The 14,982-nt window shown below is 34.6% G+C and overlaps 2 protein-coding genes across 2 annotated transcripts in view; both read left to right on the forward strand.

Moving 5' to 3' along the window:
• LOC108575940 (reticulon-1-like) overlaps window positions 1-2,637 on the forward strand; it is a 24,673-nt gene extending 22,036 nt beyond the window's left edge. Inside the window, exons 3-6 of the mRNA XM_017938882.1 lie at window positions 638-836; window positions 1,131-1,339; window positions 1,677-1,782; window positions 2,289-2,637. Coding sequence (XP_017794371.1) covers window positions 638-836; window positions 1,131-1,339; window positions 1,677-1,782; window positions 2,289-2,340 — 566 coding nt within the window. The 3' untranslated portion in view covers window positions 2,341-2,637. The remainder of the gene's footprint in view (window positions 1-637; window positions 837-1,130; window positions 1,340-1,676; window positions 1,783-2,288) is intronic.
• Window positions 2,638-7,483: 4,846 nt separating this feature from the next.
• On the forward strand, window positions 7,484-14,976 carry LOC108575939 (glycogen phosphorylase). Its single transcript, XM_017938881.1, has 11 exons — window positions 7,484-7,726; window positions 11,461-11,562; window positions 11,644-11,958; window positions 12,035-12,146; window positions 12,217-12,376; window positions 12,462-12,932; window positions 13,025-13,139; window positions 13,221-13,403; window positions 13,475-13,822; window positions 13,908-14,237; window positions 14,372-14,976. The coding sequence occupies exons 1-11, from the start codon at window positions 7,484-7,486 to the stop codon at window positions 14,525-14,527; spliced, it is 2,535 nt and encodes an 844-aa protein (XP_017794370.1). The 3' UTR covers window positions 14,528-14,976.
• Window positions 14,977-14,982: the final 6 nt, after the last annotated feature.

The following is a 14,982-nucleotide window of genomic DNA, read 5'->3' on the forward strand; positions in this document are numbered from 1 at the left end:
TCGATTCCGTGCACACGTATCTCTCCGTGTAATATCGCACGAGGTGCGTGGAGCTCCATGTGCAAGCGAAGCCACGGAAAGCGGTGGCAGTTCCTGTTCAGCTCTCCTCCGTTTCGATCTCTCCCAGACTAGTTTGTTCGTTGAGAATGGTGCAAAGGAATAGTCAAAGGGCGCCCGTAAAGGAGCTCCCAGACAGAGGTCCTGGTGAGTCTTCCCCCTATTTTTATGGAAAAAATCGCTTCTCAGTTGCCGTACAATTCAGTTAACATATGGTTGGAGCACGTGGTCGTAAAACAATATTCAAAATTGAAAGTTTCTTCGTTCTATTTTCAGAATCTGAAAATATATGCCAATATTTCTGGAGTTTCTGTTATAACAATGAATTTCTGTGAAAAATATTACTCCGAAAAAGGTCTAATGATGTTAATGAATCTTTGAGAATGGAAATAATTTAAGGGTCACCCTGTATACACATCACCCTATATGTTTCCTAGAAATGGCTCTGGATATGATAATATGATTTGCATATATTTAGTAAGAATTTGAAAACTGATATTGCAACAAATTGTATGATGAAAGTGTGGTGATTAGAATTGTTGGAGATTTTTTTTAATAAGTTCCTTTTTGTTGTTTGTAGTGGCCTACTGGCGCGATCCAAAGAAGACTGGCCCCGTTTTCGGGTGCATACTTGGAGTGCTTCTGTCGTTAGTGTACTTCAGCCTGATTAGCGTCTTCGCTTACTTGTCTCTCCTCGTCCTCGCCGGCACAATCGTCATTAGGATCCACAATACCGTCCTTCAAGCTATCCAGAAGACTTCCGATGGACATCCCTTCAAGTAAGTATTCTTATTTCATTGGTAAAAGTTGTGAACAGTTTGTTACCCCAAAGACAAAGAAATATTATATACATAAAACGTCAGATCTCAGATCTCAGATATAGATTTCATATTATAGAAGTTTTCTTAAAATTGGAGTGGAATTAGATCTCACATTATAGAAGTTTTCTTAAAATTGGAGTGGAATTAGATCTCACATTATTATGGTAAACAATTTTATAAATTAAAATAAAAATCTTACATTAGGATGAATAGAAAGTTCAAAAAGAATTACAACGTTGTTCGTATTTTCAGAAACGTTTTGGAGATGGACCTGACATTGCCCGCGGAAAAAGTGCACGAAGTAGCAGACGTTGCTGTGGCACACGTGAACGCGGCGGTCAGGGAACTCCGCAGGCTCTTCCTGGTCGAGGACTTCGTCGACTCTTTGAAATTCGGTGTCCTGCTCTGGAGTTTGACCCATGTGGGTTCTTGGTTCAATGGAATGACTCTAATAATAATCGGTAAATAACACATCAAGTATCTGACCGGTATCAAGTGTTTTCATTAAACAAGTTCAGATTGTGTTGAATCGAGACACTCTTAGTCAACCACTGTGTGTCCTGTGGCAGGAAATAGTTGTAGGTATATTTATCTACAGAAATATTAATAGGACTGACGTCTCGACGAGGCATTCAGCGTCAAGCGCCCAAATTCGTAATTTAACAACGTGTCTAAGTACAATGAGTTCATTGTTCTTGTTAATCAACGTCATAGCCCTCGTCATATTTGGAGTTGATAATAATTCAATGTAGACGATAGTGTAAAACAGTTTTCTACATTCCATTATTCTTTTTACAGGAGTTGTCGCTCTGTTCACGCTACCTAAGGTCTACGAGACAAACAAGGCACAAATCGATCAAAACGTAGCCCTGATGCAAGGCAAGATTAACGAGCTCACTGCTAAGTAAGTTTAGTTAATTGAAGAAATAATGATGTTCTACATTCTTAAACGTGAAGAAAGAAAATTTTGATCCCAAGGAAGCCTATGTTACTGAATTATTTCACAGAAAGTGTGTGAATCATTCCGACTGGAATAGTATAGCCGCAGTTGAATACTTCTATCGAAAATACTATTGTATATACCCCTGTGTACGATTGTATGATCATGCTGTGGGTATTCCAGTTTGAAGGTAGCATATGTGCCTCATACAAGCAGCCATTTATTGCATAAAATATTAACGCAGCTTCACAACGAATATAGAGTGTGTATGTTACCGATAGCTCCCTCCGATGTAACTGGCAATTATGTATCGTGTTCGATGCAGAGCCCATTAAAGTAATATCTTGAATTAGTTCTCAGTGTACAAGGCAATAGGGAGAGAATGATTCAGTTCTTTCATACACTAAATAAATTGACAAATGAGTCTGATCTGTTTTAGAGGTACATTCATCTTTAAATTGTTGTTTCAGAGTAAAAGCTGCGATACCGTTCGGCAAAAAAGAGCCAACAAAGGAGGAATAAACATAAAAGCATACCACCACGCGGGGGCAAGAGAAACTTAAGCGAGTTTGTCGGACAGTTGTGGAATCCACGCAGGAATGAAAGAGAGCGAGAGAGGAAAAAACAGTGAACACTCGTCAAAGAAAGTTGAAAAGATAATTTAAAAAAATCCAAAAAAAAAAAACAACAAAGAAATCAATACGGTTAAAAATGGTAAATGATGGCGAGAGAAAAATACTTCGCGAGAAAACGCAGAACAATACAGAGGAAAGTAAACCGCAGAGAAAAGACGAAATGTGTAGTAACGCCAGCGGCAAAGGAAAAAAAAATAAAACGATGAAAACATAAGTGTGTATGTATGTATGTATATATATATATGTATGTATATATATATATATATATGTACGTCGATATATATATACACGGTTTTGCTCTCTTCCGGAATCGCGTACTACTTTGGACAACAACCAAGATCGCACACATCGAATATGTGTCACAGTGTATACGTATAAAAAGTCGCGACATTGCGAACATCTCGTATATCTATATCGTCTCGTACAGATAATCAACAAATGTTAAAATCAGAATCATCCGAGAAAAACTGGGTTAACTTATTTTTGTTGCTTTGGCTCGTTCCAATAATTGAAAAGATTAAAACGAGAAAATTAAAGAAAAAAAGAAAGAAGAAGAAGTAGTAGAAGAGAAGAAGAAGAAGAAGAAGAAAACTCTCTTTTGCGTCTCAAGTAAGTCGTCGGCTCTCTCAATTCGGGACTTACCGTTCTTTTTTTGGACAACGACTTTCGCTGCGACTTTTTTCGGGGGTTGCGTATGCCGAACAACGGAGTTTTGAGTGGAGTAGTAGTAGTAGTAGTAGTAGTAGTAGTAGTAGTAGTAGTAGTAGTAGTAGTAGTAGTAGTAGTAGTAGTAGTAGTAGTAGTAGTAGTAGTAGTAGTAGTAGTAGTAGTAGTAGTAGTAGTAGTAGTAGTAGTAGTAGTAGTAGTAGTAGTAGTAGTAGTAGTAGTAGTAGTAGTAGTAGTAGTAGTAGTAGTAGTAGTAGTAGTAGTAGTAGTAGTAGTAGTAGTAGTAGTAGTAGTAGTAGTAGTAGTAGTAGTAGTAGTAGTAGTAGTAGTAGTAGTAGTAGTAGTAGTAGTAGTAGTAGTAGTAGTAGTAGTAGTAGTAGTAGTAGTAGTAGTAGTAGTAGTAGTAGTAGTAGTAGTAGTAGTAGTAGTAGTAGTAGTAGTAGTAGTAGTAGTAGTAGTAGTAGTAGTAGTAGTAGTAGTAGTAGTAGTAGTAGTAGTAGTAGTAGTAGTAGTAGTAGTAGTAGTAGTAGTAGTAGTAGTAGTAGTAGTAGTAGTAGTAGTAGTAGTAGTAGTAGTAGTAGTAGTAGTAGTAGTAGTAGTAGTAGTAGTAGTAGTAGTAGTAGTAGTAGTAGTAGTAGTAGTAGTAGTAGTAGTAGTAGTAGTAGTAGTAGTAGTAGTAGTAGTAGTAGTAGTATAAACAAAAAAAAATATATATATATATATATATATAAAGAGAGAAAGAAGGGAAAAAATAAAATTAACCTAAAAGAACGAAAAGGGGAAAACGTGAATAAAAATCGAATTAAAAAAAACATAAAAAGACAACAATAATAGATCACAAGGTAATATAAGGAGAAAAGATCACAAGGTAATAAAAGGATATGAGTGTGTCTTTTCTTAACGTTTTCAAGAGAGCTCAGTGGTTGGATTTCAGTGTCCGACGATGTCGTAACGCGAGTTTTCCTTTTCCGGATCTGCACGGTGTCCCTGTTAATCGAAATAAATGGAAAGAAGTAACATTTAGCGATTATGTTAATTTGTTGCGGTAGGAGAGGCGATAGAACCCTTTGGTGTACTATGCAAAACCATGAACGGTACAATGCGTGTGTCTCTTAGGGTTTCCCGGTTTTTCTTCCCTTTTTTTGTTTTTTCCTCGCACTCTCCCACACCAGTCTGAACCGATCTTTATTCTTCGGGCATAGAATGATATGCGGCCCCATTAAAATTACCACTCGCTATTTGTGTCCACCACAATAGCAGTTATCCCAATTTCTCTAGCAGAAAGCTGGCAAGGGGTGCTGTACTTCTTTTTCTTTTTCTTTTTCTAGTTTTTAACGTTTTGCTTTTCAACTTATACTTTTCATTTTTTTCCTAATTGAATGTTACAAAAAAAAACGTGTACAAAATGCAAGCATAAGGAAATTCATTTTTTATAGAAATATATAGAAATGACATTGATAACAATAATTTGTTACACGAAAAATTGATTTGCTTGAAAACTGTTTTAACCTTTCACATTACACCCGATTTGTGGACGCGTTAAATGTGTGACGATGATATTATAAGACTAGTATGTTCATATGTTGAGAATGAAATAATATAAATGGCTTAATAAGAAATGGTTAAAACGTTTTTTCTTGGTTGCAATACATTTTTTTTGGTTTTCTAAATTCTGAATAAGTTTGTCAATGGAAACTGATCTGAAATTCACTTCAATCTTCACTTTGAACAAAAATTTCTGTGAGATATATATTTTTTCGTTGTTTTTTTACTTTTGTATATGAGTTTAGCTTAGTTTCCTGAATTTCTTTTCAATATAATGCATTCATTTTCCTTCAGTAGTATGTAAATATAAATTGTTCTTTTTTTATATTTTAACTGTAAAAAATAATTAAGAAAGTACTAGATTCCTGAAATAAAAATTGATTTTGCCTTTTTTAAACTTTAAAATATTCTTCTAAAGTTCATATAAAACACGTTAACATTGAAATAAGATTTATATAATTGTAAATGCTATTTTATTAGTTGCCTGAACAAAACCCTCTCGCTCTTTTTGCTAACACTGAATATTCCATTAGAAAAGAAAAATGAGCAAGGAGAAGGTTAATTGTTAACAGTAACAATCTAACATGGTCATTGAAAGTGCTTAACTTCTTAATTAGTTGCCTTACAAAATCTGTTTTGTATGAAGAGGGAGAGTGTTGTGCGTGTGTGTATGTGTGTGTAAGAAAGAAAAAGGGTAAGACTGCAGAGAGAGAGAAATTTAGAAGTTTGTTATTGATTGTTAACGGTATTGTGAACGTTGCACATTTATCTTGAATTATTTTTTAAATTACGCTATGGATGTTAGTGTATAGGTACTATTTAATTAAAAGTCGTTTGATATTTAATATATTTAAGATTTCAAGTTTCTATGAAGTTTACACACAGAAATTTACAAGCAATTTTTAAGTTAAACTGTATAAAGAATTAAGAATTGATTGATTTGTATTGGATTTAAAAATTTGTTGCTTAAAAAATAAAATAATTTTTATATCTTCAAAATTCTGTTAGAACAGTTTGTTTTGGTGTAGACTACATTGTTGATCGGTGAACAAAATTATAAGATGGAGCATATGCACATGCGATTGTAAGTTTAGTGGAAAGTCTAAAATTTGTTGCACAATCGATTTTGTATTGATAGTTTTGCAAGCTTTTGCGAGTTTGAATTTATAGCCAATTATATAACGTCCTTATTGATACAAAAATCTGTTTTATCAACGTAGTTAACATTTAATACGCAGCTTTATCGATAATGATTTTTTTGAGTATATTTACCGACAAGTTATATCTTTCGGAATGATTTATGCGTGTTCTATTTTTTCAGTGCAATAAAAATGCAACAACTTATTGTATACCTCGCTTATGCTTAATGATTGCGTACTGTTAAAATCGTCTACTTTCCCTTGGTACAAAAAAAAAACACTGTTTTGATAGCAATACAACTCCAACAGACAGACGATATAATAAATGAGTTTTTCGAAAATCAGATTGGTTAACTTCGTTAGTGGGTCCGCATATCAATCTTTGTGTATCGATCATCTGTATCATCGCTCATTAATGATTCTTAAAAAGGAACCGTAAAAATGACGAACGAGAGTGGGTGTGTACGTGAGTGTATGAGAGTAAAGAAATAGCGCCGTCTGTTTTTTCCTCGGCGTTTTCGAAGATTCTTTTCTTCGAATAATACAATTATCGCTATCACATTATTAAGTGTAAACTATATGGTTAAACATTACGATGGAAAGTGGTTGGCTGAATTGCGAGTTTTTATTAATAATATCGTTCTAAGTAAATCGACGCTGATACCTGAGAATCCATTTGAACTTTTTTCGATCGTGTTACATCGTTGATCGATGTATCGAAGCATAAAGGTTCATTCGCATGATTCCTTACGATGACACGATTTGATAATCCCGAGTGAAATTCTGTCAGGTAGCATCGTCACTCTACTTTAAAATATGACGTCCGCAAAAGAACTGACTACGATGGAAAAGAAATGCAAGGAAGATGAACAGAGATGGAAGAAAAATCTTTTTCAGAATGCAAATTGTAATACGCGTATCGCTTATTGACGTTTTCATTATTGCATCTGCATCTGCACGATTAATTTATAAATAAATTATATTAAATAAGACACTGAATTATGTAGTCTTTCCTTTTTATCCTTTCATAATAAACCATCCTTTCTAAAATAATCGGGTATCACTTCATTGCGTAACATTTTCCAAATGTGATAAAACGGTTATTAAATCTTCGCTCATGATCAATTAGTACTCTGTCGGAGTAACACAGTTTCGAAACCTCACTCTAGATGGCGGGAAAGTACATTTAATTTTTCGTTACCCAATCGGTATAACCGTTTCCAATCATGTGACTAAAAAAAGTATACAATGCGCCTGCGTGACCTTCGTACAAGGTGACCACCTCCAAGTCTGCCAGAGATACGCGTGTTATTCGTCTCTGGGTAGTGTACGCGTGCGGGTTTATCCGTGGCACCGATGTTCGTGCATGTAGCGTGAAAACCGGTCATCGTACTTAACAATTTTCCAAATTCGTAACAGAAATCTTGTACCACGCTCGTAGCGTACCGTTGCCTGTGAGTGAACGCATCTAGAACTTGGTCCAGCGCCGCTGTCACCAATCAGTTTAATCATAATAAATTTCACGAAAAAGAAAAACGTTAAATCCTTAGAAACTTGAATTAAACCTTAAGTGCTCCTGCACGCAATTGATCTTGTGTAATACGATAAATTGTTGATAAAGTAGTTTTGGACTGATAGGCGTTAAATTGTAAGGAGCAGGAGAAATATAAACAAAGAGAAATGTCAGCCTCAGAAGCGGATCACGAGAAAAGGAAGCAGATCTCTGTGCGCGGAATCGTTGACGTGGAAAATGTGGCGAATTTCAAGAAAACTTTCAACAGACACCTTCATTACACTCTGGTGAAGGATCGTAATGTAGCCACAAGTAGGGATTATTTCTCCGCCTTGGCACACAGCGTCAAGGACAACCTGGTCTCTAGATGGATACGCACTCAGCAATACTATTATGAGAAGGACCCAAAAGTATGTCCTTACAAATACGTTTTTACTTGTGGGTCATTTAACGTCAATAAATTATTCATTTTTAATTCACGTATTATATGAAACACTTTATGCATGCGAATTACAATTGAAATAATAAACTAGGTCTATATACCCTCGCTTAACGATTGCCGGTAAGTATAATATCCATAATTACTTCATATTTATCGAGACACTGTGTGTACATATATGACGCTTCATATTGTACTGTGATACTATAGTTTGTTTTTTAATGAGATGGTATATAATATAAATATAATACTAATTGTATAATATACGTATCTATACATTAGACTTATGTATGTATTTCTGTGATATTAGTAGTTAATAACCTTTTTAAATACCTTCGGTAATATTGAAAGAAGAATTTCAAATGTTTATGTAGAGATCTAATCTGTTATCTCAATCTACTAAGCGAAATGTATTTACTAACGAATAACGAATAAGGTGAATTTGAGCTTAAGAGGCAGCAAATTCTCGATTCATCGTCTGTTTGATAACGAGATGTCTTCATTGTCGACACGACTCGTCGGTCAATGACTTCTGGCTAGTTCCAAATACAAGTGTGCGTGATTTTAACTCGTTGCAATTATCCTGATAAATAAATCAGCGTACCAGGACAATGGTTATCAATGAATGCTTACCTTTAAATTACTATAACATAAATATTGGACGTGATTAGATCGAGATAAACGAACGAAAAAAAAATTGTTTACTTGTTGTAAAAAAAACTCACATTCCATGATAAGAAAATGGAGTTTTGGAATAAAATGCAATTTTCAGGAAAATTTTTGCGGCGTTCATGTTTATACTATTTATATCGATAGAGGCACTATATTGCAATGAACCTTCGAAATGCAAGATGCAACACGTTGCAGCATCTATTTTCGTTTGGCCTTACGTTCACCTCACCCTGAGATCCCGAGCCAAATGGTTTTCATTCTTTTCCGAGCAATGTCAACGTCGACGATAACACCGTCGCTATTGAAACAATTCCAATTGCATCGATTGGATTATTAATAATTGTTTGTGAATTTTGCGCGGTGTTATTGTGTATGTTGATCGGCTACTACGTTAGTCATGAGCTTTTGAACTTTACTTATTATGCACTAATTATCTAATATTTGCTGCAAATAATCTATCAAATGCACGATGATAATTACCATATTTTTATTTAAAAAAGAAGAATATAATTGTTAACAACGTTTGGTCAATTTTAAATATCATACATACATAAATACATTTTGTTGGAACTATTTCTTTGGACAACTGTGCTTTTCGTATATATTTAAATAGTTATGTAAGCAGAGAGAAGAAAACGAAGAGAAAGCTGGGCACGACAATAAGGAAGTTGAGAATTTGAGAAGTGGCGAATAGCGGGAAGAAGTAAAGATAGAAATATCACAATAAAAGTTAGGTTAGGACGTTTTACGAAACTCGTTCGAAGCAAGGGGAGAAAAAGCCTCTGAAATACCCTAAGGGACAAGACGTATAAACTTCAGGCAATGCTAACCTAAAGCAGGGAAAGGGAATCAGATTTGATGAAGGGATACAAAAGTAGAGGGTCAGAATTGCGCAAAGGGAAGCTTGCTGGGATTAAAGGCAACTAGGGATGAGATCACAGAAGGATAAGTCAGGACTAGGAAGTGACCTACAGCCATAAACTTGCAAGAGTGGGCGGACAGGAATAAAATAGCTATAGTATAGATAGATCAGGGGGCATAGTTACTTAAGTACTTACATGCACTTCTGCGCAAGTACAGATTTCCAGAACCTTGCTTAGAAATCGTAGGTTATATTATTTTAGCATTTGTAATATATAAAATGAACAAATTAGTTAATAAACAAAAATACAAATTGTAGTGTGTTTCATATTATTGGTAAAGTTAATAAAAATGAATTAATAAAGCGTCACAAACATCATTTCGTTGCAAAAAGCTTCTAACACTTAATTGTGGAAATTGTTTCGACAACACAGATCACGTGACACGGCTATTAAAAGTACATTAGTCACGTTTAACACGTTCTCTACCGGGTTGAATTTTGGACGAGGTTCCATCATATTTCTCAAGCGCTTTCAAGAACCATGCTGTCTGAGCCGCATAATTTATTGTAAACTTCCTGAAAAAATCGCAATTAAGCAGCTAATTGTAGATAGTGAACCGATAATGAATATTTTTATTAATAGAAAAAATATTGTACAGTAGTAAAAAATCATTCTATTAGGTTGAGTAAAAAGTTCGTTCGTGTTTCTTCACAAGAATATAAAGTTTTGTTATTTTAATATCAGACTTGCCTAATCAACGAGATATGTACCATTTTGTTGTGTGACCTTTTCCCATCTGTTTGGTAACTCAAATATTCCTTCTTCATAAAATTCTTGTGTTTTTTCATTAAAAAATTCAGATATATGCATTTTGCCTTGGACGTTGTTAGTGGTTTGTGTCCTGGCTTAGACCAATGTTTACTCCGTTTTATATTATCAAAAACAATCCGTTCTTCATCACCAGTGATAAGTTATTTAAAAAAAAAAAGGGTGATCTTTGTACCGCTTTAGCAATGAATCGCAAATCGAAATGCGGTCGAGCAAATTCTTTTCCATTAGCCCATGCGGGACCCAAACGTCGTACTTATTCGTCATTCCAAGCTTTTTCGAATGCAAGGAAACTAATTTTTGCAAAATATTTCATATGTTTGCAATCTCTCTAGTTGTGTACCTTCGATTTTGTTCAATACAATTTGCAATTTCATCATCGTCGATCTCTGTTGGCCTGCCACTTCGCTTTTTCTTTTCCACATTGAAATCTCTACTATTGTTAACAGCATCCTCACCATACATATCACAAATTTTTTTTCTCATTTCTTCAACATTTTTCTTCTTTCGAACATAAAAAAAGGATTAGGTGCCGAAAATGAATACTCTGTTCGCTCATTTTTAAACGCTTATGACTCGAATAATACCGAAAGAGAACTGCCTAATATGTCCCGAAGGCAAAGCATCTTTAGACTGTACGTAACGAGATAGGTTTATCAATTGCAGTCAAAATAAGCAAGAATATTGGATAATATTACCGAGAAGTGCGAGCCCCCGTCTCAATTTAATATTTTTAAGACATTTTTTTGGGAGTTACAAAATTTTTTAGAAATATAAAAAAGTGTAATGAAACTGACAAAAAAATATATGTCTTTTTGTTTATGAATAAGCGTACAACTTGTATCATAAAGCAAAATATCGAATTTTTTCGAAGCGTTCTCAGCCATCTATAAATAAACAAGATCCTCGAACACGTGGCAGAATCAAAAGAAATTTCGAGATAGACGTCATTGACCGCAATAAAAATGAATTTCAAGTGGTTTCGTCTTTCTCTCTCCTCTCATTTCAAAAGGATGGCTGAATTTAATTTTATATGCAGACCAATCGCCGCGTAACGCGAGATTCACGTTAATCGATTTCGTAATGGAAGCTCTAAAGACACAATACGATACAAGGTTGATCATTTTTATACTCCATCGAATCACAGTTCAATGTTTTTTACGGGTTCAACGTTTCGTTGAAAAATATTCAACACGCCTACAGGAGATAACATTTTTATGATTGAATATGTCATCCTTAAAATAAATTGTTTTTCACCCTTGGAAATTATTGCACAATTAAAACAATTTATCCTAATCTACTTCCTATATTCTCTAACATATATTCATGTTTTGTTTTTTAGAGAGTTTATTATCTTTCCCTGGAATATTACATGGGAAGGACCCTCCAGAACACCATGATTAATTTGGGCATCCAGGGTGCTTGTGATGAGGCCATGTACCAGGTTAATTTTAAAATAAATATACTGATGTAAATGTAAAGAATTACATTTTTATCATCGTTCATAATTTGATTCTTTCCATAGATGGGCTTGGACATTGAAGAACTTGAAGAACTTGAAGAAGATGCTGGCCTTGGAAATGGAGGTTTAGGAAGACTGGCAGCCTGTTTTCTGGATAGCATGGCTACACTTGGCCTGGCTGCTTATGGATATGGTATTCGATATGAATATGGTATTTTCACACAGAAGATAAAGAATGGAGAACAGGTGGAGGAACCAGATGACTGGTTGAGATATGGAAACCCATGGGAGAAGGCTAGGCCAGAATTCATGCTTCCAGTGAACTTCTATGGGCAAGTTATAGATACTCCTGAAGGAAAGAAGTGGGTGAACACCCAGGTTGGTATAGATTAAATAAATTTACAGAATAAATTGTTAATAAAGAAAATATTTAAATACATTATTTTTTGTGTAGGTTATATTTGCAATGCCTTATGATAATCCAGTTCCTGGATACAAGAATAATGTTGTTAACACTCTTAGACTATGGTCTGCTAAATCACCTATAGAATTTAATTTAAAATTCTGTAAGCAATCTTGTATTATATTTTATATATTATGAATCAAAGCAGACTATTGAGAAAAAATTATGTTCAGTCAACGATGGTGACTACATCCAGGCTGTGATCGACCGCAATTTGGCAGAGAACATCTCCAGAGTACTGTATCCCAACGATAACTTCTTCGAGGGTAAGGAATTGCGATTAAAGCAAGAATACTTCATGGTGGCGGCCACTCTTCAAGATATCATACGCAGGTTGTTACATATTGATTTTGTTCGTAAAATTACAAGATGAAGACACGTAGCAATTATGTTCATTTAACATTTATATTATTCACAGGTATAAGTCCAGCAAATTTGGCTCAAAGGAACATCATAGGACAGATTTCGATTTATTCCCTGAGAAAGTCGCTATCCAACTAAACGACACTCATCCTTCGTTAGCCATTCCTGAATTAATGAGAATCCTTATTGACGTCGAAGGACTTCCTTGGGAAAAAGCATGGGACATCACGACGAAAACCTGTGCCTACACCAATCATACAGTGCTTCCAGAGGCTTTGGAACGATGGCCAACAAGCATGCTAGAAAGCATTCTTCCTAGACATTTACAGATCATTTATCACATAAACTTCCTTCATTTGCAAGTAATTTCTGCCAAATGGCCTGGAGACTTAGATCGTCTTCGTCGTATGTCTCTGGTTGAGGAAGAAGGGGAAAAGAGAATTAACATGGCCCATCTTTCTATTGTTGGTAGCCATGCTATCAATGGTGTAGCTGCAATACATTCAGAAATCTTAAAGAATGGCATGTAGGTGTTTTTAAAACTGGAAATTTTTATCGCTAGCCGCTTCTTTAATACGTGGTACTGTTATCAATAGTTTTCTAATGTTATTATTTTAGATTCAAAGACTTTTATGAGTTAACACCTGAGAAATTCCAAAATAAGACCAACGGTATTACACCAAGAAGATGGCTTCTCTTGTGTAACCCGAATCTCTCAGATATCATTGAAGAAGTGAGTACCATTATTATGAATTTAGATTTTTATACAATAATCGTTGATTTAATATCATTATTGTTATTCATTTTTATTTAGAAAATTGGCAGCGACTGGACGGTGCATCTAGAGCAACTTGTTCAATTGAAGCAATGGGCTACAGATCCAGTCTTTCAACGTAGCATTATGAAAGTGAAACAAGAAAATAAATTAAAAGTGGCGCAAATACTTGAGAAAGACTATGGCGTTAAAGTGAATCCTGCCTCCATCTTTGATATTCAGGTGATTACATCAGATTAATTAGATGTGTATTGCTTACAATTACATTAATAATATGTGATTTTATAAAATAGGTAAAGCGAATTCACGAATATAAGAGACAACTCTTGAATTGTCTACATGTGATCACATTGTACAACAGAATAAAGAAAAATCCATCCGCGCCATTCGTTTCACGAACGGTGATGATCGGAGGCAAAGCTGCTCCCGGTTATCATTTAGCCAAAAAAATTATAAAGCTGATCTGCAGCGTAGGAAACGTCATAAACAACGACCCAATTGTCGGCGACAAATTGAAATTCATTTTCTTAGAGAATTATCGAGTCACATTAGCAGAAAAGATTATTCCAGCTGCAGATCTGAGTGAACAAATTTCTACTGCTGGTACTGAGGCTTCCGGTACAGGGAACATGAAGTTTATGGTAAGTAAAGAAAAAAGTCATTCAATTTAAGTCATTCAATTTAATTTACGATTAGTAATGAGTATTGTACTTCAAATTAATTTAGTTAAACGGAGCCTTGACAATTGGTACATTGGACGGTGCTAACGTAGAAATGGCTGAAGAAATGGGCAAAGATAATATATTCATTTTTGGTATGACAGTCGAGGAAGTAGAAGAATTGCAGAGGAAGGGATACAATGCTCACGATTACTATAACAGGATCCCAGAGTTAAAACAATGTATCGATCAGATTCAGGGTGGCTTCTTCAGCCCCAATAATCCAGACGAGTTTAAAGATATCGCCAATGTTTTGATGAATTGGGACAGATTTTACCTATTTGCTGATTATGAGAGTTACATTAAAATGCAAGATTACGTCGGTAAAGTTTATCAGGTACGCTCATATTAAAACTTATAAAAGATATGTTCAAGTATAAAAGATATATGAAGCTTTCTTACTTTTCTTTTTTTTAGTGAGTTTTATATTTCTGCCGTCATTATCTTCCATTTGTTATTTTTCTGTTCCAGGATGAAAAAAAATGGGTGGAAATGGCGATTCATAATATAGCTTCTTCGGGGAAATTTTCATCAGATCGAACGATTGCTGAATATGCTCGTGAGATTTGGGGTGTCGAGCCATCTTGGCAACGACTTCCTGCCCCTCACGAACCACGAGACATTTAAACTATAATTTCTCTTTTCTGACCAATCTACGGTTTTGCTTATTACGCACATTATTAACAATCTTTCTTTTTTAATTATCTTTTTTTTAACAGATAGGTTAATATCTTCTTTGAACAAGCGTGAGCAGTTTTACAGTTAAATTAAACGATTGAACCACCGCATAAAATCTTAAAAGAAAAAGTTGAATCAAAATGAAAGATGCCATATTTCACTAAAATAAGTAACAGTAAATAATTTAAGATTTGTTGAAATTTTTAAACCTTAATTTTTTTTATGTATTGATTTTACATCTCTGTAAATTATTCACGTTTATTTTGAACAAGCATGTACTGCCTTAAATTTCGTAAAAATTTTATTAATCATCACCGACTGATCAACGAAAGCAGAGTTGGTATAAGGAGGAAATTTCTTATGTTCCTATATTTTAGATAAAGACAAAAATATTTTATAAATAA

This window comes from Habropoda laboriosa, unplaced genomic scaffold (genome assembly GCF_001263275.1).
Source record: "Habropoda laboriosa isolate 0110345459 unplaced genomic scaffold, ASM126327v1 scaffold336, whole genome shotgun sequence".
Taxonomy (NCBI): Eukaryota; Metazoa; Arthropoda; class Insecta; order Hymenoptera; family Apidae; genus Habropoda; species Habropoda laboriosa.

Coding starts and splice junctions, on each gene's coding strand:
- LOC108575939 (XM_017938881.1), top strand. CDS start 7,484: ATGTCAGCCTCAGAAGCGGATCACGAGAAAAGGAAGCAGATCTCTGTG. Junction 12,377..12,461: donor CTTCAAGATATCATACGCAG/GTTGTTACATAT, acceptor TATTATTCACAG/GTATAAGTCCAGCAAATTTG. Junction 13,404..13,474: donor CCTCCATCTTTGATATTCAG/GTGATTACATCA, acceptor TTTATAAAATAG/GTAAAGCGAATTCACGAATA.